The sequence below is a fragment of the Odocoileus virginianus genome, chromosome 9 (genome assembly GCF_023699985.2).
Source record: "Odocoileus virginianus isolate 20LAN1187 ecotype Illinois chromosome 9, Ovbor_1.2, whole genome shotgun sequence".
Taxonomy (NCBI): domain Eukaryota; kingdom Metazoa; phylum Chordata; class Mammalia; order Artiodactyla; family Cervidae; genus Odocoileus; species Odocoileus virginianus.
The window spans coordinates 66,082,805-66,105,456 of NC_069682.1; the positions used below are offsets into that span (position 1 = coordinate 66,082,805).

At 48.2% G+C, this 22,652-nt stretch overlaps 1 protein-coding gene across 16 annotated transcripts in view; it reads right to left on the reverse strand.

The window, feature by feature from the left end:
• Window positions 1–22,652, reverse strand: part of PTPRT (protein tyrosine phosphatase receptor type T) — a 1,083,381-nt gene that overhangs the window by 48,339 nt on the left and 1,012,390 nt on the right. For all 16 annotated transcript variants that reach the window (XM_070472652.1, XM_070472647.1, XM_070472651.1 and 13 more), the window contains 2 exons: window positions 22,391–22,478; window positions 5,100–5,176 (listed from right to left, as the gene is read on the reverse strand). In XM_070472652.1, coding sequence (XP_070328753.1) covers window positions 5,100–5,176; window positions 22,391–22,478 — 165 coding nt within the window. The remainder of the gene's footprint in view (window positions 1–5,099; window positions 5,177–22,390; window positions 22,479–22,652) is intronic.

A 22,652-nucleotide genomic window follows, 5' to 3' on the forward strand; every position in this document is an offset into this window, starting at 1 on the left:
CTGGATTTAACAGCCTGGGTGTGAATCCTGGCTCTGTTCCTAATGGGCTGTGTGGTCTGGGGCAGGTTACTTAACCTCCTGTGCCTTAATTGATTTTTGCTGTTAAATGGGGATAACAGCGTTTACATTATAGCCTTCCGGTTAGGATTAAGTGAGTTAATAGATGACTGTTACCATGTGTCAGGCAGTAGTCTAGAGTTGAACATATACGCCTTTGCTATTATTATTTTACTGTGTGTCGGGAAAGCATTTATCGAGTACCTACCACGATTCAAAGTCTGCACTGGCCCTGAACGAGATCCTGAGACGGTGAACCCTCCCCTCCTCTCTGCCCTTCCTACAGATATAGTAACTGAGACCCTCTCTGAGCCATGAGAGGTAGGGAGGACAATGAGAGGCAGAGAGCTCTGTTCCTCCCAGTCAAGACCAACCGTGCTTTCAGGATCACAGGAAAAAACAGACTCTGGGAGTTCTCCTGAGTAGGTCTGGGACTAGAAAATAGTACCCTGGAGTGTGGAAAGATGGGGTCTCTCAAGTCCATGGTCTTCTGTCATCCCTGCCATCATTCCTTCTTAGAGTCCTCGTCCTCCTTGATCTGGGCCAAGGCCTCAGGCTGGCCTCCCTACCTCCTAACCTTCCCACCTGGTCTCAGAGCCCATCTGCTTCCTGCCAGGGTGAACGTCCCAATGCTCATCTCATTATTATTTTTATTTCTCCACTTCAATGCCTGCAATGGCTACCTGCTGCCTGTATAATAACGTCCAGATGCTTTAGCGTGGGACTGATCACCTGTCTCCATCCTTGTCTCCAGACTCATTCCCAGCTGTGCCTCTCGAGGCCCTTCCAGGTACCCTGTGTCCCAAGCTTCCCTTCAGATGAACCCTCTTTCCTCCTGAGCGGTCCTGCAGGGCTTGGGAGATGCCCAATCAACATCCTTATAATGTTTTTTTTTTTTTTTTTTAATACTTTCTCTTCCTGGGCCATTGGATAGGCTACCCAGAGCCGGGCACAGCTTTCAGCAAAGGCTGGCTGTGGCATACATGCATGAACACATCTTTTGAGGTGAGCTTGGGGCACTCCTTTAATGCCCCGGTTGGCAGACAAAAGGCAAAAGACAAAATGCATGGAATCTGGAAGATTCCAACGCACTTCCTTGGTGGCTCAGATGGTAAAGAAATCTGCCTGCAATGCAGGAGACCTGGGTTTGATCCCTGGGTCAGAAAAATCCCCCGGAGAAGGGAAAGGCAACCCACTCCAGTATTCTTGCCGAGAGAATTCCAAGGACAGAGGAGCCCAGCAGGCAACAGTCCATGTGGTCGGCCAGAGTCAGACATGACTAACACACACGCTCACTTTACTCACAATGCACTTCAGCATCAATGGGATGGAATTCTGAGCAAGGCATTCACAGTTCAATTGTGGGGGTTTGATGACTTGGGTTCACTATTCTGTTCATTCGTTTGGTCACTCAGTCCTTCAGTATTCAATCAACAGGTATTAACTGAGCATCTAGTACTCGGTACAAGGCCCTAGCGATACAAAAGTGGACCAGATGAATGTGGACTCAGATTCTAAGCAGCTTGTAGACATCAACGAGTTGAGATAAGGGCCACTGAGGGAAAGATCTGGGGTTCTGGGGAGTGGACTTGACCAAGGAGGCCAGAGAAGTGTTCAGTGAGGTCACTGCAGTTGAACGGGCCTCGTAAGCCTGGTTTGTGCATCTTGACACCCCTGTGATTCCCATTTCATCATTCATGAAGCAATATTCTTAGCTTTCCTCCCACTCTCCCCATGCTGACTGGCTGTCACGTTTCCATGCACAGGCCTTAGCGCTGGCCCTTCCCTGGGCCTGCGTCAGCTGTGTCTGTCCCCACGTAACCCAGGGGTCGGCTCTCCCCTCCCATCCAGGCTTCTTCTGGGACAGCAGTCACCTCCGCAGACAGTCCACCCTGACATCCTTTTTTTGACTTCTCTGCTTTACTTTTCTTCAGGGCACTTAACACCAACGTCTTTGTTTATTACATGCACAGTGTCTGTGTGCCCAGTTGAATGAGAGCTCCAGCAGGGCAGGGCTGTAGTGGGCTGGCTCATGGCTGTCCCCCCAGCACGGAAAAGTCTGCCTTGGCCATCACCTTGATAAATGCATAAGGAATGAATGCCTGCCTGCTGCGTGCCTGTCCACACATGGCGCCCGAGTCCAGAGACCCTCTCTGGCCTCCTGGAACCCGTACAGTCTCCTGAAAGAAAACATGCTAACGATCGGACTCTTTAGCAATTGGAGATAAAAGGAAATGGACTGCTTATTTGGGGCTCCTCCAGGGATCTGCCAAGAGCTGGTACAGAAACTTCCTAACCTTAAAAGAACTTTGAGTTCATTGAAGTCCCACCTACACAGCACACAGATCAGCCGCAAACCTGCGCTGGGCCTGCCTCCATCTGGCTGTGAGCAATGGGAAAGAGGTTTGCATCCAAAACACATTTATCTCACTCTGTACTCATGCATCTGTTACTTACTGGGGACCCAGATATGATATTTATTTCCAGACTGGTAATTTATAACGGATTCAAGTGGCCAATGCATCCTCGGGTGTGAAACAAACCTGCCAGTGGGATGGTTCAGATGACAGCAGAACTGTGGCCTCTGGAGGCCTAGACAGGGCTGGCCCCTTTCAGCTCATTATCCAAATGGAGTTGTTTTAGTGCAGCATCAAGATCCAACTGGATAAATGATTCGAGCACGGGCAGTCAGCCCTTTTTCTGACTGGGTGGAAACTCGGGCCGAGGGGTGAGCCTGATAGCTGCCTAGGGTGAGTCCTGCCAGGCATCCCCGTAGTGACGCCGGGAATCGTGACTCTGTTGGAGTATATAGTAGGCCCACACCCGGGGCAGTTCCCCTCCCTCCACCCTGTGCTGCTAGCACCGTGCTGGAAGCTTGGGCGTGGTGTCTTCTCTGTCCCTCCACTGACCCTCTGTCCCCTTCCATGACCTGCGCGTGACAGGGGCCGTGTCTATCTAGACCTCTACGGAAGCCCCAGACCCAGGTCCTGGCCACACGCAGGCCCTTTGTTAGCCAGGATCCTGGTCGGGAGGGGGATCTAGGGACCACGCCAGGCATTTCAGACAGAGGGAATGCAGTGCAGGGAGCTGGTTATACAGGTGATGGTGGAGCTGGGATGCATAACAGAGAACAGTGGGCCGTCCAGAGATCTGCAATAGCAAGAGGCTATGGCCACCCCAAACCAGCAGGTATAATGGGAGACAGAGAAGCCGCCAGAGCCCAGGAGCTGGGGCCATGTTGTTGAGGCTGGACCACCCTGGTGGTCCTGGTGGATGGAACTGGAGCCACTGCTGGAGCTGCCATCCCAGGAAGCAAGAGAGGTGGAGAAATATGATGGCTTCTCCCTTCCTTTCACCCTCCTATCTCCCATCACACCTTCCTTAAAGGGGTCAGCTCTCTCTCCTCTCTGTAACCACCCCCCCCACCCCCGGCCTCCCTCTGCCCACATACACACCAGCAAAGCAAAGCAGAACGGGGAAAGACATGGAATAGATCAGAGGGCAAAAGATCAATGTCTAAGGTGAGGCTTAATGCATATTTGTTGAGTCAGTGAATTATCCGGCTCAGCTTAAATTATGGGAAATTCTAAAGCCTGCCACAGTAGCTTATAGCTTGTCTATAAAAATGCCTGGGAGTCAGAAGGACCCGGGACGAACTCAGCCTTTCGTCAAGGTTCTTGGGCCTCCCAGCTGAGGTCCTGAGAAGCCTGGCTTGCATCAGTCATGCTGGGATGTCTCTCTGGCCCCAGTGACCATGCTTTCCTTTTACAAACTCTCTCACTTCCATGTACACCTGTCTCGGCCCCTGTTGTATTTAGTCCTTTCCTCCATGTCCTCTGGAACACTGAAGCGGCCCCTTTCCTAACTGGGGGTCTTAATCACAGACCCTCTTCTCTCTCATCTGTCTTAATCTCAGTAATAGATAAGCCATCTTACAGCTCAGCTTTGAACCGGTCACCTCCTTGATCAAACACTTTCCATAGCTTCCTCTCGCCTACAAAATAAAGTGTGACTTCCTATGTTTGACCATAAACCATCCGTGACCCGATGCCAGCCTTATTTTCTCTGTTCCCATCACAGAGTCTTTCCTCCCCTCACACTTTGCTGCACCATATCCTCCGCCACATCTCAGCTTGTGCGGTTCTTTGGCCAGAGGTCCATCTCCCCCCTCTTTGATTTTAAATTCTACCTGTGCTTAAAGCTCTGGTTTACATCGTACTTCACATTCCTGATGGAAGGGTGACTTTCCCCCTCATCTCTGAATCCCTGTGGCATTTTATCTGAACTTATGACACTCACTTTCTAGTTTGCCCTGGAATTATTGATGTGCACAGCTTATCTTCCTGCTAAGGTTTTAGAAGGTAGAGACCATGGCATTTTTAGCTTTCTGGTCCCCATAGCATCCAACTCTGAAATTTTCATTACATAAATGGCTGTACCTTCAAATGAATGAATGATAGGCAAACAGACACACACACACAGGAATTAATGGGACTTCCCTGAGGTACAGCAGTTAAGAATTCGCCTGTCAAAGCAGGGGACACGGGTTCGATATCTGGTCTGGGAACACTCCACAGGCCATGGGGCAAGCAAGTCCACGCATCACAACTACTGAAGCCTGTGAGCCCTAGAGCTGGGCTCTGCAACAAGAAGAGTCACTGCAATGAGAAACCCTCGAACCACCACTAGAGAGTAGCCCCTGCTTGCTGCATCTAGAGAAAGCCTCTGCGCAGCAACGAAGATCCAGTACAGCGAATAAATACATAAATAAAATTTTTTAAAAATTTAAGAATTAATGGGTGAATGAATAAGGCTGGCAGTCCTGGGCTCCACAGAGCAGGTCACTCTAGCCACCCTGAAAATGGGTGCATCTTTAGATGGATAATCAACTTGGGTTACATGAGTCACAGGGAGGAGCCAGACCCTGTGGACTTGCTCTAGGAGGGCCACTGTCTAGGGGACGGGCTGGGGGGAAAGTCACAGATTTGAGTCTGCTGCAGCCCGTCCAGAACCCAGCCCCCCAGCCCCGTGGAGAGCCTCACATCGATGTAGTTGGCGTTGATGTAGTCGGAGTGCGGGTCTCCATCCAGCACCAGCAGTCTCACTCGAGAATGGTCATCTGCAGAGAGAGCAGAAGACAAGGGGGTGAGTGATCAGAGGGCTTCGGGCGACGAGCCAGCTCTGCCTGCTTTAGAGCCGCCATCTATCAGCACACACCAGGCATCATGCCAGTGACATACACATTCTCCTTGAACCCCTAGCATCACCCTCAGTTATTATCCCCATTTACAGATGAGGAAGTTGAGGCTCAGGGAGATTACTCTGCCTTACAAAGGGCCTGTATAAGCTCCTTTGCCCTTCTGGTTCTGGTTTTGTCATTACCTACTGGCGAGACTCATCTGCCTCTTTAAATCTTAGAGATTTTGTCATTAAAAACAGGTAGAGATGCCTTCTGCCGAGGACAATGCAGGAAAGACCGCATGAAAACACTCTGGAAGCATCTTGGGAAGTGCAATCAGGATAAATATGCTCCATTTTCATGCTTTCTTAAAACCAGCAAATGTATCTATTTTCTTTGAGTGTACAAATGCTTTCCTTTTGCCTCTTGGAGTATTATTGCAAACAGATTGTCAGTCACATATTGTTATCAATACTATCATTCAAGTGAAGCTGACTAAGTCATTATAAAAGAGGTCATCAATAACTAAAAATCGTGTTACAGAGAATACCATTTTAAACACAATCTAGGCATAAACAAGATGTGCAGGCTTTAGTCAATGGCACGCTTACTTCAAATAACACCAAATAAAAACAATTAAGGAAAAAAAATCTTCTTCAGCAGAAGAATCAGGCTAATCCTTTACAGTTAATTCAAGTGAGCTCCGACTCGCTAAAAGACACACAAACAGAATATCCGGGTTGTGTCTGGTGCAGGGGAGAGGCTCAGCTTGCTGTCCCCATCACTGGGTTCATATCACCGAGTGTTGCTGCCTCCACTGGCAGGGCTGGGGTTCCCCAAAGGTGGACTGGGGAGCTCTGGGCATCCACAGGGGTCTATGGGGATCAAGGAAGTTGCGTCAGCTTATCCTATGGGCCTCTCCAGAACTGTGCAGTTTATAAGCATATCTACTACTACAAACCGGAACCCCCAAGAACAGGGACATGATGCGTCTTGCCCCCTGATCTATCTTCTGCACAGGTACTTGATAAGTACTTGGTGAGCAGGTGAACAGATTCTCTCTCTGGACTCTCACAGCGACCTGGGAGAGAAGCACGATGGATGCTGTGGACCTTTGTTACAAATGAGGAAACTGAGGCTCCCAAGGACCGACAGGCCACATGGTCAGTGGATGGTGGAGCCTAGAAGAGTGAGGTTCTCTTAACTCTGAGCTCAGACACTCCTGATTCCCAAGAGGGGTCTAAGCAGGATTGGAGTAAGCACTTCACGGTTACTTGTGCTTAGTCGTTCAGTCGCGTCCAATTCTTTGCAACCCCATGGGGACTGTAGCCTGCCAGACTCCTCTGTCCATGAGATTTCCCAGGCAAGAATCCTGGAGTGGGTTGCCGTTTCCTTCTCCACGGGTGCACAGCAGAGGCGTTAACAACAGCGAAGTGGTTACCTAGGTGATGGAAGAGTTGAGAAGCCAAAGGGAGGAGGGAAGAGTAATTCGGAGATAAACACTCACAAGGAGACACTGCCGCCCCAGGGAGGGTGGGACAGAGCGAGGAAGCGAGGGCGCCGGAGCCCAGGGAGCGGGGCCCCAGTGGGAGCCTGGAGCTGCGGTGGCCTCTCTGGTGGGAGCAGGAGAAAAGGAAGAGACTCCCTGGCTGTTCAGGAAGGTACCTGTGATGGGGCCAGAGGGGAGAGATACCCTGGCTTCTTCCTTTCTCTCACCTTACAGTTTCCAACACCAGCGCCCATCACTGGCCAAACCGAGCTAGTGGCCAGCGGACAAGAGGTGGTGAGAAATGCAACCTAAGGGGTCAGCTCCCTGATGGAAGGTTGAGCAGGAGAAGGCAAAGAATGGGATCCAGGATGGACAAGCAGGCCGGGGCTACCACCCTACATCTGTTCATTCATTAACTAAATAATCGATTCAAAAATTATTCATTGAGGACTTCTGTGGTAGTCCAGTGGTTAAGAATCTGCCTGTCAATGCAGGGGACACAGGTTCAGTCCCACATCTCACAGGGCAACTAAGCCCGGGCACCACAACCATGAAAGCCTGCGAAGAGAAATCACTCTGTTGGGAAGCCCATGAACTGCAACTAGAGAAAGCCCATGCACAGCAACGAAGACCCAGCACAGCCTAAATAAAATAACAATAATTCAATAATATAATTCAATAAAATAAAATTCAATGAATAATACAATAATAATAATAAATGATTCACTGAGCGTCTGTTGTGTGCCAGGCACTGCGCTAGACCCTGAGCTACACTGGATGCCACATTTCTTACTCCTCATAGGGAGGAGTTTCCATGGAAGCAACCAGAGGTAGGGAAGGAGGTGTAAGTTTTCCCTGTGGGTAAGTGGGGCAGTGGGGTGTGATGTGGGGAAGGAATTCGAAGCTGATCTTTCTGGAGTGGATGGCAGACATTGAAGGTTTCACAATCATATATTTCCCCAAATAGGTCTACAGACTGTTATGCTGATATCACTATTATATGCTAATATCACAGTGATGTAATATTCTTCCCATTTCACAGATGAAGAAACGGGCTCATAGAGGTTAAGCAAGTTTCCGATTATACACAGTTTGCAAGTGGCAAAGCTGGGATTCTCTCAGGACTGTCTGACCTTGAATCTCTGCTCTGTCCACACAATATGCTGTCCGTGGACTTGCACCATCTTGCAGGCACTGGAGTCTGTGCAGGGGTCTGGACCCCAGCTCCTGCAGTGGGATTTCCTGGGGGACATCCACCCAGCGGGGCTTCAAACAAGGTCCAGCCCCTGACTCTGAGCTCAGACTGTTAAGTCTTATTACCAGTGGTTACAAAAAACTACAAGCCTCAAAAAAGTGAAAAATGCAAAATGTATTTTCACTCATTGGCCTCACTGATGACTGAGTCAAAAATCTCCTCTATTTATTGAGTTATGCCTGCCCTTGGGATCTATAGCACTGGGAACAGAGGTTTAAAATGTTGAGCGGGTACTTCCTTTAATATAAAATGGAATCTAAAGTCTGAAAGCAAATATGATTTAAAAAGAAACAGGAACATTTCTTTTAGCTATATGTTCTTAAAGATGAGAGGTGTCTCTACCACCAGGTATTTGTCAGTATCACCTCTTAATTTATTAAGAACAAGTTCGGGGATTTTGTGGCTGGTCCATTGGCTAAGACCTCCCAATGCAGGGGGCCCAGGTTCGATCCCTAGTCAGAGAACGAGATCCCGCAGCCTGCAACTAAGAGTTCTTATGCCGCAATTAAAGATCCCACATGCTGCAACAAAGATGGAAGACCCACATGCTGCGAATAAGACCTGGCACAGCCAAATAAATAAACAGCTTTGGGAAGTTATATGTGAATGAGGCGCTGAAAGTAAGACTTGACCAGTGGACAATGAAGAAGGGTCTTTCCATCAGAGAGAACAAATGCAAGAGTGACAGCAGGGGTCCTGGAAAAGCAAGCATATTGGATGAGCTACAAACAGGGTTTCTTGTCTTGTGAACATGGAGTGGGAGGGGATTAGCAGCCGGATAAGAAGCAGAGGAGGTGGGCGGGGCTTAGGCTACAGAGGGCTTTCTATTCCCTATTCAGATGCTTAGATGCAAGTCACCAAGCTGGGCTCTGCAGAGCATTCAAAAGAGGCTCTCTTCTTAGACAGTGGAGCATACTTTAGTGCAAAACGAGCAAGGTTTATTCTCACACAGGCTATCCTGTGGCAGGCAGGACAGCAGACATGGTAACGGGAGGTCTGAAGCCAGGAGTCAGTTCTGGGGGCACATCTTCGTTCCATCACTCAGCAAGTCCATTGATCTCTCTAAGACTTGGATTCCTTAGCAAAATGCTATATAGATAAGTATTAGACAGCTCCGAGAATACTGGGAGGATTAAATGAGAAGATGCAGGCATGAGAAATATGAGGATGGTAGGAGAATGAAAAGACAAGTCAGATTGGGAGAAAATATTTGAAAAAGACTATCTGATAAAGACCTTGTATCCATGGTATACAAAGAACTCTTAGAACTCAACAATAAGAAAATGGTCTAATTAAAAAATGGGCAAAATATCTGAATGGAAAGCTCATCAAAAAGGATGCGCAGACAAAAGGTGAGCAAATGAAAAGATGTTCAGTATCATATGTCATTGGGTGGTGGTGGTGTTCAGTTACTAAGTTGTGTCTGACTCTTTGTGACCTCATGGACTGCAGCATGCCAGGCTTCCTTGTTCTTCACTATCCCCTGGAGTTTGCTCAAACTTATTTTCATTGAGTCAGTGATACTATCTAACCATCTCATCCTCGGCTGCCCCCTTCTCCTTTTCCCTTCAATCTTTCCCAGCATATGTCATTGGGAACTGAAAACTTAAAAAACAAGAATCTACCTCTACATACCTACCAGAATGGCCAAAATTCAGAATCCTGATAACACCAAATGCTGGATGTGGAGCAACTGGAATGCTCATTCATTGCTGATGGGAAAACAAAATCTATACAGCCAGTCTGGAAGACAGTTTGGTAATTTCTTCTAAGACTAAACACTCTTATCATATGATCTAGCAATTTCTGTCCGGTATTTGCCCAAATGAGTTGCAACTTACCATCCACACAAAACCTGCACATGAATGCTTATTGCAGGTTTACTCACAACTGCCAAAATTTAGAAATAAACAAGATGTCTTTCAATAGGTAAATGGATAAGCAAGTCATGGTACATCCAAATGATGGGACAGTCTTTGGTAATACAAAGAAATGAGTTCTTAAGGCATGAAAAGATATGGAGGAAACATACACGCACACTGCTAAGTGAAAAAGTCAGCCTGAAAGTCTTCATGCTGTACGGTTCCAGCTCTATAACATTCTGGAGAAGGAAAAACTATGGAGGCAGTAAAAAGATCCATGGTTTGGGACCTTTGGGGAGAGATGAACAGGTGGAACACAGAGGGTATTTAGGGCAGTGAAACCTCTGCAGGATCATTTACTGGTGGATACCTGTCATTATACATTGTTCATATGCTATAGAATTGCACAACACAGGGTGGATTCAAATAGAAAGGATGGACTTTGGCTAATAATAATGGATCAATTTTGCTTCACCATTGTAACAAATGTATCACACTGATGCAAGAGGTTAAAAATAGGGGAAACTGAATATGGGTGGGAGGTAGGGGTAGAGAGGAACTCTGGACATTCTGCTTACTTTTTCTGAACCTAAAACTGCTCTTTAAAAAAGAAAAGTGTGACGCTGGTGCCTGGTATGCAGCAGGTGCTTAATAAATGATGGCTCTGGGCTGGATGTGAGGCGGGCAGTGAGCTGATGGCAGAGGTGGTTAGAAACTTTATCCTTCCCATTTGTCCTTCTGTACAAAATGTCAATCCATCTTTCTGCAGAGGCAGAGTTACTGTGTATATTCACGAAGGGGCAGAATTCAGCTTATGGGTCCACCAGAAAGGCACTGCAAGGAGTAGCACTGCCCTCATGGTTTATTTATTCCTTCTGGGAGATGCTAATAGTATTCTGTGTCTCCTTCCCCTTCTAACTTTATATAATTAGAAGGATAAAAAATTGTGTTTATCCAGACGTACATGGAGAAAGATGGGGCAGCCGGCAATGTAAAGGAATTTATACAAAGTAATTTACAAGCAGCCCAGAACGTTTATTATGCTTTATCTATATTTTGCAAGCTTGAGAAACAGCTAATCTGGTACTCCTTGTTTGATATTCAAGGCGAGGGAGGAAGTCACACAGAGGAGAAACAAGCTCCTCGATGGGGATGCAAGAGGAACTGCAAGAGCCTAGCCAGGAGATGAAGGGCCAGCTCTGGCTCAAGGGGAGGAAAAAGCCAGTGGAAGGTTTTTTCCTTCCAGTAGAAGGAAGACATAATAGGAAAGCCATGGAGATCCAAAGAGCGCCCCACACCCCTGCCCCAACACAACTCAAGAGGAACGAAAACACTGTCCCTCTCCAATCAACCTGTTCCTTGTGGTTTTAGGACAAAGCCCAGTGGACCGGTCATAGAAGTTTAACAAACAGCTCTCTGGAGAAAGCAGTAGCCCTGATATATGTAACATCTGCTGACTTCTGTGATTAAAAATACTCCCACCATGACTGATACCAAGTTGCCAACATGGCTTCAAGGAGCTCCCAGAATTCCTGAACATTTCCCCATCAGCTCCAGGACACCACTGACCTGACCATACCCCACAGTGCTTCGCATGATCTGAGGGTTTGGGGTCTGTTCGCCAGTCCAGCCCCATGCCTCCCTCCCCACATATTACCCTTCTTTCTGTTGCTCGAGTGCATGACATCTGCTCTGGCCACAGGGCCTTTGCACGTGTAAAGGGACACCGTCAATCCCACAAGGCTGGCAACACCTCACTCTCCAGCTCTCAGCTCAATCTTCCTTTCTCAGGGAGCCTTCTGTGATCCTTCCACCTTAGACTCTGTACTTGTCTTCAGAGCTCTTAAGACAGCTGTATTTCCGAGACTATCGGACTAACCCATGGCTCCCCTCCACACCCTACTGAAGAAAGGGCACCCTGTTTACTAAACCCTCTACAGGGTACGGCACATAGTAGGTGTTCAACAATCATCTGCTCGATATATGAATTATACTGTGTTTGAAAGGCTAAGAGCCAGTAAGGGGCTGGGCCCTTTGCTTTTAGCCATACAACTGATTTTAGGTAACCTGGCTTGAGACCCGGGCTCTTTCCTGTATGTATGCAAGGCTGGCATAGTGTGCCTGGATCCTGGCTCAAATTCTTCCTCTCCTTGTAGCTGACCCTCACCCCACCTGCAGACCCAAGACTGGCTGCCAGCTGCTGGGGACGGGCAGGCTCTGAAGGCAGACCTGAGGTCTATCACTAACTCTTATCACCTGAGGCAGCTGACTTACCTTCCCTGAGCCTCACTTCACCCAACGACATCATCAAAATCCTCTCCACCTCTGCAAACTTTTAAGGATGAAAAGCGATAAGAAATGAAAGTACCCTCTGTATTTTAAGAACTCAATGCAAATATGTAAATTGTTTTATTATTATTTTAGACCAGTGGTTTTCAAGATATAGACCCTTGGCCAATAGCATCAATGATACCTGGGAACTCTTTAGAAATGCCAACACTTGAGTCCCAGCCCAGACCCAGCGAATCAGAAACTCTGGGATGGGGATGAGTAATTTGCATTTTAATAAGCCCTCCAGGAGATTATGTTGCACACTCAGGTGTGAATGTACAAACCATTCAATGTTCAGTTATTTAACATAGGGGTGCCGTTGCACTTTAATGTGTCTTGGGCAAGATGAAAATATCTTACTGAAATTGGCCCATGAGACTAGAGACCCACCTGTGTTGGGTGTAAGGTATAAAAATTTATCTTTGTGAAATGTGTAAGATGTTCTAGGCACTATTCTAGAAGCCTATGGATGCCATGCCATTTGATACTCATAGTAACCCATTTTATGGATGAGGAAAATCAGGGCTCCAAGAAGTTGAATGACTTAAGGAGAAGGTATAAGGTTGAGAGCTTCCTTATAAAGTGGTGGGGACCCTACCCCTCCTACTCCCACCACTGAGGCCCACTGCTTCCACAGCCCCTCGATGCCAGTTCTGATTCTGACACACCATCCCATCCCACTGTGTGCCCCGCCGCCCCATTGCTGGCCAGAGGAGAAGGCTCAGTTTCCTTGTCTGCTGCTGCTGCTGCTAAGTCACTTCAGTCGTGTCCGACTTTGTGCGACCCCATAAACAGCAGCCCACCAGGCTCCCCCGTCCCTGGGATTCTCCAGGCAAGAACACTGGAGTGGGTTGCCATTTCCTTCTCCAATGCATGAAAGTGAAAAATGAAAGTGACGTCATTCAGTCATGTCTGACTCTTAGCGACCCCATGGACTGCAGCCCACCAGGCTCCTCTGTCCATGGGATTTTCCAGGCAAGAGTACTGGAGTGGGGTGCCATTGCCTTCTCCGTTTCTTGTCTACATGGTACTAACTCTCAAAACAAACCACAGCTCCTCCTCTCTTCCTCCATCATCAAAGGTAACCTAATAAATCAGTCTTCTCAAGTCATATCCACTTAAGAGAGAATCACTTCAGAGAGGTGGGGCCAGGGAGAGACTATCACTTGGATACAAGATGTCCTTTTTTCCCCCCTGTCTTCTGGGCCCTGAGGAAGCTAAAGAAAAGGTGCGATTTTTCAGAGAAAAGAGATTTGACTCATTACAATGAATTGTGGACCTGAAAAATCACTTCTTAGAAGCACTGGAAATGTTAATGCCATCATCTTGCAATGAGTGGAGAGGGAGGAGGCAGGTAATTTTGCCGAGACTGCCTGGGTATCCCATTGAAGCTAAAGGTCTGCACATTCAATCTTGATTGAATTACCATTATCAGGGGAGAGAGGGTGGCCTGGGCACCACAGGGAAACAGCCTGGCATTCTGTGCACCTCCCAGGGCTGCCAGCTCCTTGTCGGCTGGGGCTGGACTGATCCCTTCTGCAGGGCCCTCTGGGGAGCTGCTCTGATGGATGAAACCTTTGGGGCTGTGGAGGGAGCTTAAGCCATAGACAGGCAGAGAACTGAGAAAAACTAGAGGAACAGTGGCCTAACTGATGACTGTGGCTTCATTCCAAGCAGAGTGTCCAGTCTACACTCCAAGAAGGGGATCTTCTGAAGAAAGGGAGGGAGGTTTCTGATCTAGATTCCTTCAGAAGCAGAATCAGAGACAAAGATGTAAGTGTAGACAAAGATGGAGTGTAAAGACTTGATTTAGGAGATGATCCCAGAAAACACTAGGAGGGGAATGGGAAGTGAAATGGAGAAAGGAAGGAAGGAGAAAGAAAGGAATTCAACAAGGGGTGTGTCATTAAGCAAGTTATCACTGTAGGCAGTTGGGGCTTGCTTACTCCTGTTAGGGAACTCCAGGGGGAAGTGTGAACATGCACCTCCAAGATATTCCACCTTAGCGGGGTGGGACCTGGGGTACTTATACTCCATCCCCTACTAGTCACGCGTTGAGACCTGCTCCCGGGACATTTAATTTCCTGGGAGTCTCGGCCTGCCCCACAAGCAGGCAGAGAGGGATACAGACACAGTGGCCAGAACAAGGCCTCTGATGAAGAAGGACACTGAAGGTTACTGCAGAAGGTTTCTCTGTAAGGCCCAGGCAGGAGCCACCCTCAGAAACAGCAAAGGAAAAGAAGGAATTGGGAGCACCCATTTTGACATCCAGCTCAGTCTCCCCAGATATCAGCAGAGAAACAGCTATGAGATGAAGCCCTTGGGTTTGTTTTGAACCTGAGTCCCTCCCTACAAGTGAAAATGGCTTCTCTGAAGAGCTCATGCAGTCTGCTATCCGTCCTGAGGTCAGAGACCTCAACATATTTTTCCCTAAAAGCATGGGTGTGTCCAGGTGCAGAGGGACTCCTTGGTAGGCAGCTCAAGGCATCTGGGCAGCCAGAGCCCAGGGCTCTGGTCCTAGCTGTCCTTCAGACTCTGTGTGACCGCGGGCAAGGGTTCTACATCTCCGGACCACTGCTTCTTGCCTGTGCACTCAGAGAGGCTAGACGTGGTCTCATCTAGATTTAAAACCCTACGCAGTCAGCTTCAGATTCAGCATTTATTCATCTTAGCTTGCCCTCTTTGCACTGAAAGATAAAACGCTGTCAGAAAGATGAAGTGACCTTGTTGAAGGTCATGCATGAGGTCAAAGGCAGAATTGAGACTAGCACCCAGGTCTGCTGGACCCCATACCTGGCACTCCATTACACCTGAGCCTAGAGGTTTGTTTAAATTAGGGGCTTAGAAGTCTCAGAAAATATCCCAGATCTCTTGTTTACCAGTCAGACTTCTGCACCTGCCTCTCTAAACTGGGAGCTGATCTCTGTGGATGAGAGGTTTGTATGCTCAACATCGCAAATCATCAGGGAAATGCAAATCAAAACCACAATGAGATATCACCTCACAAATACTGGCAAGGATGTGGAGAAAAGGGAACCCTTGTACACTGTTGGTAGGAATGTAAACTGGTGCAGCCACTATGGAAAAACAGCACGGGGATTCTTCAGGAAACTAAAAACAGAACTACCAGATGATCCAGCAGTTCTACTCCTGGGTATAATATATCCAAAGAAAATGAAAACACTAATTTGAAAAGATATATGCACCCCAAGATATGACAGCGACCCAAGTGTACATCAAGAGATGAATGGATAAAGAAGATGTGGTACACACACACACACACACACACACACACACATGACTATTAGCCTTAAAAATGAATGGGATTTTGCCATTTGCGTGACCTGGAGGGCATCGTGCTCAGTGAAGAAAGAGAAAGACAAATGCTATATGTGATCACTTATCTGTGGCATCTAAAATATAAAACAAATGATTATAACAAAACAGAACAGATACACAGATGTAGAGAATAAACTAGTGATTACCAGCAGGGAGAGGAAAGGGAGGGGAGCAAGATGGGAGTAGCCAATATTTTATAAGAACTTTAAATGGAATATAGTCTAAAAAAGTATTGAACCACTATGTTGTACACCTGAAACTAACGTTAACATGAATGCATCAAAAGGAAAAAGAAAATAAGGTGAGAGGTTCATAAGCCCCAGAGTGCATCGGGGTCACCAGTGCATCTGTTCTACATCTCTCTGGAACTGAGATTGCTGGGCGCCACCCCCGGAACGTCTGTGGACAGGTCTGCAATGGGATGCAAAACTGGGCCTTCTAACCAGTTCTTAGGTGCTGCTGCTCCAGGGACCACACTTTGAGAACAATTGGACTCTGTCTACAGGTTTCCTTGTCCTCTGGCTCTGGCTTGGTTTAGCTACTGGAAAACACCGGCAGAAGACTGGATGAAGTGGGGAGGTATCAATACTTATTCTTTCAGCTCTCTTTGTTGGGGCCACCACCAGCTGCCTGCAAGGCCACTAAAAGGTCATACCTTCAGCTAGGTCACCTTCCTCTGGGTCCTGGGAACTTCTTACAGAACCCTCTGTGGCCTGGGTATGGCATTTAGCCCCAGGGTACTGTACTATTCCTGTAATCTCCCTATAGCTAGCTCACATCTTCATGAAAAAAATAAAAACAAACAAAATCCACTTGATTAAGTTATCTTCAAATCACCCTATTTGAAGGTCCCATCAGTTTTCTACTGGGACCCCAACAGATTCCAGGAGAATCTGTCATTTGCTAAAAGAGAAGCCTCGTTTGATAAAATGTGCACCCCCTGGGATCAGTTCCTCTCCTCCTGCAGTCTCCTTCCTGACAGTCCAAGAAGTATCCTCTCCAACGTCCACAGGAGGAATGCTGCAGTATTCTTGAAATTTCCCCTCGCCACAGTCTATGCCCCAGGGTTACTTAAAAGTAAAGCGCTCTTTTGTTCTGTTTCTCCCATTCATTTCCTTCCCTTTCACTCTCTCTCTTTTCTACTCCCGGGAAACCCCACTCTCTATTACTAAATTCTAAACAGAAGCATTTGGAAGAAAGGGCTTATTTAGCCAAGGTTTCTCTTTCATTGTTTCATTTGCAGGCAGCGCCCCCCCTCCATCTCCCCTCCTTTCATCTCTCTGTCCTCCCTGGCCTGGGCCTTTGTCCTCCACACCAGCCTCCCAGAGCCCTGGGTTCCTTAGGATGCTAATCACACCTGGTGCTCTTTTGCGCCAAGAATATTTCTATTTATCAAGCCAGGGCAGACTTTGCCTTTGGGAGGGACACATACAAGGGCAGGAACACTTTCCAATCCTTCGGGCTGTTTCTCTTTTTCTGTTCTCATTTCAATTCCAGGACACTTTTTTTTCTTTCTTTCTTGGTCCTCTTTATGCCTTGCACTGCTTTTGGATGCACTGTCTCCTCTCAGGACTGAGTGCAGACCCGGTCCAGCCACAGTTTTCCTGCAGAATTACTGATACTTACACTACAAAGGAGATTCGACTCTCTTTAAACCCAGCAAACCCGTGTTCGATCCCTGGGTCAGGAAGATCCCCTGGAGAAAGAAATACCACTCCAGTATTCTTGCCTGGGAAATCCCATGGACAGAGGAGACAGGTGAGCTGCAGTCCATGAGGCCACAGAGAGTCAGACACAACTGAGCAACCAACACACACACGGACACACACACACACAAACCCAGCAACGTGGTATTATCAGCTGTTTAAATTTCCTCTGTCTCTGTTTGGGCTTCCTCTAAAGTAGATGTAAGATGGGAATTCCAGTGCAAGCAGTTTATGTAGGAAGAGAAGGGGACGCCAGGGGGAATAGGCGGTGGGGGGATGGGGATGAGACAGCCTATAGAAGGAGCCCCCGAAGGGTGAGTTTCCAAATCTACTACTACTGTGGGCACTGCAGCCCACTCCCCATGGACGCTCTGGGGAAAGGTGAAGAACATGCAACCCAGCAGGGTTGGAGGTGAGGAGCTGGGCTATTTTGTGGTCCAGGGAGAGATGGTCTTGAGCCTGGACAGAGCATCCTGCCTCAGCTTTGGAGAAAGCCCTCAGGCAAAGAGATGCAGACAGGGCCGGACTCCGGGTGAGTGGGGGTAGGGGTGGCGACCAGTGAGGTGCCAGGGCACATGCTTTAGAGAGGTGATTGCTCTCAGAGTCAGGAAGGTGCAGGGTCAACAGCTGAGGCCAAGCAGCCCCTGGAATGTCACATCCTGGGTGTCGCCTGCCTCACCCTAGTTGCATCCTTAGATGCCAGTGGGTGTTGCTGAAACTAGAGAGAAAGGGGCAGGGCACTACCTTTAAAAGAATAACATACCCTGAGGACATAACATAAACTGATTAGCACCAAACAGGTCCAAGATGACTTGCTCTCCACTAGACCCTCCGTTTAGTTCAATCTCTCAGTCGTGTCCAACTCTTTATGACCCCATGGACAGCAGCACGCCAGGCTTCCCTGTCCATCACCAACTCCCAGAGATTGCTCAAACTTATGTCCATTGAGTCAGTGATGTCATCCAATCATCTCATCCTCTGTCGTCCCCCTCTCCTCCTGCCTTCAATCTTGCCCAGCATCAGGGGCTTTTCAAATGAGTCAGTTCTTTGCTCTAGGTGGCCAAAGTATTGGAGCTTCAGCTTCAGCATCAGTCCTTTCATGAATATTTAGGACTGATTTCCTTTAGGATTGACTCCTTGGATCTCCCTGTCCAAGGGACTCTCAAGAGTCTTTTCCAACACCACAGTTCAAAAGCATCAATTCTTTGGCGCTCAGCTTTCCTTATGGTCCAACTGTCAAATCCATACATGACTACTGGAAAAACCACAGCTTTGACTATACAGACCTTTGTCAGTAAACTAATATCTGTGCTTTTTAATATGCTGTCCACTAGACCCTGAGCCTCAGTATATGCTCATTGTAATGCACTAGCAAGCTAAACGACACACCCACAGGTGCCATAATAGTTCCAAGGCCAACCATAAAGACCAAAAAGGGGCTGGTGGCCCAATTCCTGGAAATCTCTGCCCATTCCTCCAAAGAGTTGGAATAATCCTCCCACTCATTGGCCGATGAAATCATCCAGCCCACTAAAACTGACCATACCATATTTTCATACCGCTTTCACCTTCTGAGATGGCCCATACTCTGTGAAGTGTGTTTCTTTCTAAATAAACTCACTTTTTCACCTATCACTTTGTCTCTCACTGAATTCTTTCTGTGATGAGACATCAAGAACCTGAGCTTCATTAAGTCCTGAGACGAGGTGTGTGATCTCAAATAAGAGAATGTGAGTTATACGGCTTCATTACAAGGAGGCAGTGGGGTCGTGGGTGTGAATGGGACGTTGACAGCGTCTTCTATCCCCTTTCCATGGAATTTAATTCCCTTCACTGTTCTCCTTGCTCCTGGGATCCTGCCTTCTCAGACGTGGGATCCTGGAAGGGACGAGAGTATCAGCTCTCCTTCCCTTCTCCTGACTCTCCACCCTCTCCGTGCAGGCTCATTATGTCTTCCTTGCTGGAATATCACTGCTCCTAGAGTTATCCTGATTCAGCCTTCCTCCATCCATCCTTTCTGGGTGTTCTCCATTTTGAGCAGGGGAGGGGAGAGCTAGAAGGGAGAGACCCATGGCTCAAGGCCTTCGGGGTCTTATGGGGAATTTGTGAGTTCCAACACTCAGTCCTGTCTACCGAGCACCAGCCGTAAGTCAGGTGTGGGGCCACAGAAGTGCAAGATGGCTCTGGCCCTGCTATCCCAGGACATCGGTTCCAGTGAGGAGACCAGGCAGCCAACAGATGGCCATCCACGTGCTCGCAAATCACAATAGCATGGAGAACTAAGAAGACGTGCATTGTGCTCTTGGAGTGAATAATGGGGTTTTGGCTGAATTATAATGGTCAGAAGAATTTCCTGAGGAAGTGGTACCTGAGTAAAGATCTGAAGAGTGAGGGGAACTTAGCAAAGAGAGACAGAGAAGGCAATGGCACCCTAGTCCAGTACTCTTGCCTGGAAAATCCCATGGATGGAGGAGCCTGGTAGGCTGCCGTCTACGGGGTCGCACAGAGTTGGACACGACTGAAGTGACTTAGCAGCAGCAAAGAGAGAAGGCAAGGGCATGTTGATAGAGCAAAGAGGATGTGCAAAGGCCCTGTGTCATGGATGAGTGTGGAAAGTTCAAGGTACTGAATGAAGGGCAGTGGGGCTTAACTGAGGAGACTGCGGTGGGGAGAACACCACAGTGAGGCTGAGCCATGAGACGGAGAGAGGGCCGAGGCCTTTGGATAAGAAGGGCTCAACACTGAAGGGAGCCCTTTGAAGGGTTTTCTGTAGACAGTGACATGATCTGACTCGTATTTTGAGGAGGTCCCTCTGGCTTCTGTTAGAGATAGGCATAAAGCTGGGGGCCAAACTAGATGTGGAACCACCAGGAAGAAGGAAGGCAGAGGCCAAATGAGAGTGGACCATGGCTCGGGCAAGGATGCTGAGCAGAGGGTGGGCACTGGGAGGTCCGGAAAGATATGAAACTTCCCGTCCTTGGCCCCTGAGGCTTTGGACCATAAACCTGTCCTAACCTGGATACTCTTGTCTCTCAGGGAGGCAGGGTCTCTTTACTGTGCTCTAGTCATTACTTTTTTTCTATTATTATTTTCCATTACAATATTTCATCATTATACCCATTTTACAGAGAGAAGACTGAGGCTTAGAGCAAGCACACAGTCTTACAGCCTATAATTTAGTGGACTCCATCTGAACTCACCATCTAGTAGGAGGAAGTCGGGACCAATGACCAAATATTTTAAGGCCCGAGTATGCATGGCTCTAGAGCACAGAATGGTCAGAGCCAGCAGAACCTGGACCCAGAATATGCGCTCCCTGGCCTCAGAGGGCCTGGCTCAGAGAACCACACATCTTAGGTCTTAATACACATTTCCTGAGCGCGTGAACGTCTCTTTCCAACACTTCATTTGCAGGAAATCTTGCTGTCTGCCTTACTCTCTTCCAAGAGACAAATTATAAATGCTTTTCTGATTAGTTCTCCCATTCACAGTCGATTTCTGAATCAGCACAGGAAACAGCTAAGTTAAAACTTCTGCCTCTTTCTTCCTTCACAAGCTGCCTGCATCTTATGCTTTCTTCCTCCAAGCTTTTTTTTAGGCAATGTCTAGACAGTCAAAGAAAACAAAACAAAACACTGAACTGTACTAGCAGTAACTTGTTATTCAAGAATTTTTTTTTTTTTTTTTTTTGGCTGAACTGGGTTACTCTGAGAATGGAGACCAAAGGATGCTTGTTACCCAGCTGATGAGATGTCAAAAGGTCCAGGCTGGCTGCACCACAGGAGGGGGGCTGTTGTAGATTCCTGTTCTAATCATAGTATATGCTCTCATTTTGTAAAGGAAACTTGGTCCTCTGCATTATGCTGTGCAGAAGGCTGTGCATAGCATTGATCATACCTGTCTCTCCCTCTCCTCCCAGCACTGACTATCAAGCAGGGTCCCATCCAAGTACTGTCACTGCCCTTGTTAGGGCCTCACTGTCCCTTGCTAGGACCACTGCAGTAGCCTCATGCACCCTCCCAAAGTGCTGCCCTGGTGATCTTCCCAAAATGGACATCTGATCATGCCTCTCTACCCCAACCCAGCTTATTCCACGTCCCCACGCGGGTATTCAGTGAATTTTGCTCACGATAAGAAGGGCTGGTGCATCCACACTGCTCATCAGTGATGCTGAGAGAGTAACTCTATGGCTAGGAGTAATGGTGCCAGGTACTGTGCCGAGGGTTTTACGTACCTTTCCCACCCCGCCCCAACCATCCTATCTTTACTCTTCTCCTCATTTTAAAGGCAAGAAAACTGAAGCTTAGAGAGGTCAGGTAACCAGCCCAAGGCCCCGTAGCGGGGAGAGAAGCCCAGGGCTTCAACTACTCTGTGCCACTGTCTTCATCAAATCACGTGCTGTGACGGGGTGCCTCCAGGAATGCTGAAGCTCACTGCTGAGCAGAAGGCAATGTCCTTCCAGGCCTCCCACAGGTCCACACAAAACCAGCTTCCCTCCTGCAGGCCCAGAGTCACCCAGCGCCCACGCCGCCACAGACCCTGAGCGGCAGGTACTCGCGCCACTGCCGAGCTCTGCCCCCAGCAGCAGTGGGGTCTGGCAGGAGTCAGGATGCCCTAAGCCCTGCCTCTTGTGTGAACGGGGTGGCCCTGGGCTCCTCTGAATCCTGAGCTGGCCGCTTCCCAAACCTTCAGGCTTAGGCTCACAGTTTCCTTCTAAGCATCAGTCCTTGCTTAGGATTCTACCTTCCTGGAGTAGCAGTATCTCTCACCGAGGGATTCTCAGCCTATCCCTCATAGGTAGACCTTGCTCTCCACCCAGCGTTGCTGCCATGATGGGATTCTGCATAGTGGGGGCCTGCTAGGAACACCCTTGCATCCGGGCTTCCTCCCCGACCTGAAGAATTCTTGAGTGGATAACACCAGACGAGACCCAAGCTTGAGAGATTTCCTGCATCCACTGTGCCTGGAGCCAGCTCCCTGGCCAGCCCCTCTGGCTGATATCATCCAGCCCAGCGATGACAGGGAGTCTGAGCCAGAGCTCCATGCCTAGCATGAGGACCCGAAATTGGAAACATCAAGGATTATCTGATAACAAATGCCAGATAAATAATAGCGATGGCCTCCTTAAGTCTAAGTCCCCAAAGCCTGCAGTTCTCCAAGAAGGTCACCTACAGGATATGATGTTGCCGTATCGATTCTTGTTGCGGTTTTCATCCTCTTTGGCTGTGTCCCACGAAGCTGTCTGTCCCTCTGGTAAGGCCTAAAACGAAAGGACAGAGTGATTAGAATGGCTTGAGGTAGGAGCTTTATCAGGGTATAGCTGAGCCAACGGGGAGACCCACTGTGATGGGTCATACAGTGTAAAAGCCTGTGTGTTCTTGGATGGGGCCTGGGGCGAACACAGACTTGGCCCCTCCCTGTCTTCTTCACCTGT